This window comes from Salvelinus sp. IW2-2015, unplaced genomic scaffold (genome assembly GCF_002910315.2).
Source record: "Salvelinus sp. IW2-2015 unplaced genomic scaffold, ASM291031v2 Un_scaffold4945, whole genome shotgun sequence".
Lineage (NCBI taxonomy): Eukaryota > Metazoa > Chordata > Actinopteri > Salmoniformes > Salmonidae > Salvelinus > Salvelinus sp. IW2-2015.
Window position 1 is genome coordinate 18,582 of NW_019946214.1, and position 2,131 is coordinate 20,712.

Genomic DNA, 2,131 nt, shown 5'->3' on the forward strand with positions numbered 1-2,131 from the left:
ATAAACCAAATGCATCTTCCATTGTCCTTCTACACTACTCGTTAAATTAACAGTGTGTTTGTGAAGTCATGATGATCTCTTTGTCAGGCTGTCAGGCTGTGGAGTCACAGAGGAAGGCTGTGCTTCTCTGGTCTCATCTCTGAAGTCAAACCCCTCACACCTGAGAGAGCTGGATCTGAGTAACAATGACCTGAAGGATTCAGGAGTGAAGCTGCTCTCTGCTGGACTGGGGAATCCCCACTGTAAACTGGAGACTCTGAGGTCAGTATTCCTGTAGTTGCTCAACAAATGATAACTGTTCACCAGATGCATGTGTTTACCAGGCACACATAGTCCACACCATATGTGTTTGGACAGTGAAGATTACAGTTTTACATTTGGTGCTATGCTCCAGCATTTGGATTTGAGATTTAATTGTTCATATTAGTTGACAGTACAGAATGTCACCTTTTATTTGAGGGTATTTTCATAGATGCAGTTGAAGTCGGAATTTTATATACACTCCACACATTTCTTATTAACTTGTTTGGGCCAGGGGTGCCGCTAGCGGCACTCCTCCCACATTCCACTGAAAAGGCAGAGCGGCAAATAACAGGTATAGGTATAGGTAATAGATTTACATATTTTGTCTTCCCTGTAAAACATTTTAAAAATCGGACATGTTGGCTTGATTCACAAGATGTGTACCTTTCATATGCTGTATTGGACTTGTTAATGTGTGAAAGTTAAATATTTAAAAAAAAATGTTTTTTTTTAATTTGCCGCTCTGCCTTTTCAGTGGAATGTGGGAGGAGTGCCGCTAGCGGCACCCATGGCCTAAACAGGTTAGAGCCTGGTTGCAAATGGATCTTCCAAGTGGACAATGACCCCAAGCATCAATCAAATTTCAATCAAACTTATTTATAAAGCCCTTCTTACATAAGCTGATGTCACAAAGGGCTGTACAGTAACCCATCCTAAATCCCCAAACAGCAAGTAATGCAGGAGAGAATTACGCTGGCTAGGAAAAACTCTCTAGAAAGGCCAGAACCTAGGAAGAAACCTAGAGAGGAACCAGGCTATGAGGGGTGGACAGTCCACTTCTGGCTGTGCCGTGTGGAGATTAGAACAGAACATTTTCAAGATGTTCAAATGTTCGTAGATGACCAGCAGGTTTAAAAAAAAATAATCACAGTGGTTGTCGAGGGTGCAACATGTCAGCACCTCAGGAGTAAATGTCAGTTGGCTTTTCATAGCCGATCATTCAGAGTATCTCTACCACTCCTGCTGTCTCTAGAGAGTTGAAAACAGCTGGTCTGGGACAGGTAGCACGTCCGGTGAACAGGTCAGGGTTCCATAGCCTCAGGCAGAACAGTTGAAACTGGAGCAGCAGCACGGCCAGGTGGACTGGGGACAGCAAGGAGTCATCAGGCCAGGTAGTCCTGAGGCATGGTCCCTAGAACGTAACGCAGGTGTTTTTCCTATCTGAAGGGGTGGACAGTCCACCTTCTGGCTGTGCGCGTGTGGAGATATAGAACAGAACATTTTCAGTGTTCAATTGTTCGTAGATGACCAGGTGTGGTCAGGTTTAGTTATACTAGAGAAGAAAAGAGTAATTACACTATAGTGGGGTTGTTTGGTTGTGCTTTTTTTTTTTGGTGGTCGTGTGGATGCGTCCGTTAGGTACCCCGTATTTCGCCTTTCTTGTGCCGTTTCTTGTCGATGGGTCGTGCCCAACCCGATGTCCAAGCACCGCCCTGGCTCTTTGTGTCCGGTCCTATACCGTTTTAGCTACATGTCAGTTGGGCTTTTCATAGCCGATCATTCAGAGTATCTCTACATTCAGCCCTGCTGTCTCATAGGAGAGTAAGGATAACATCGCTGTGGTTCTGTGGACACGAGTAGCACGTCCGGTGAACAGGTCCAGGGTTCCATAGCACTCCACGGCAGAACAGTTTGAAACTGGAGCAGCAGCAACGGCCAGGTGGACTGGGGACGCAAGGAGTCATCAGGCCAGGTAGTCTGAAGCATGGTTCCCTGGGCGCAGGTCCGCACGCGAGAGAGAAAGAAAGAAAGAAAGAAAAGAAAGAAAGAAAGAGAAGAAAGAAAGAAAGAGAAAAAGAGAGACGAGAGCGATTAAGAGAAAAGAGAG

The 2,131-nt window shown here is 45.4% G+C and overlaps 1 protein-coding gene across 1 annotated transcript in view; it reads left to right on the forward strand.

The window, feature by feature from the left end:
- LOC139026506 (tripartite motif-containing protein 16-like) overlaps positions 1 to 2,131 on the forward strand; it is a 19,455-nt gene that overhangs the window by 6,571 nt on the left and 10,753 nt on the right. Inside the window, exon 3 of the mRNA XM_070441845.1 lies at positions 67 to 261. Coding sequence (XP_070297946.1) covers positions 67 to 261 — 195 coding nt within the window. The remainder of the gene's footprint in view (positions 1 to 66; positions 262 to 2,131) is intronic.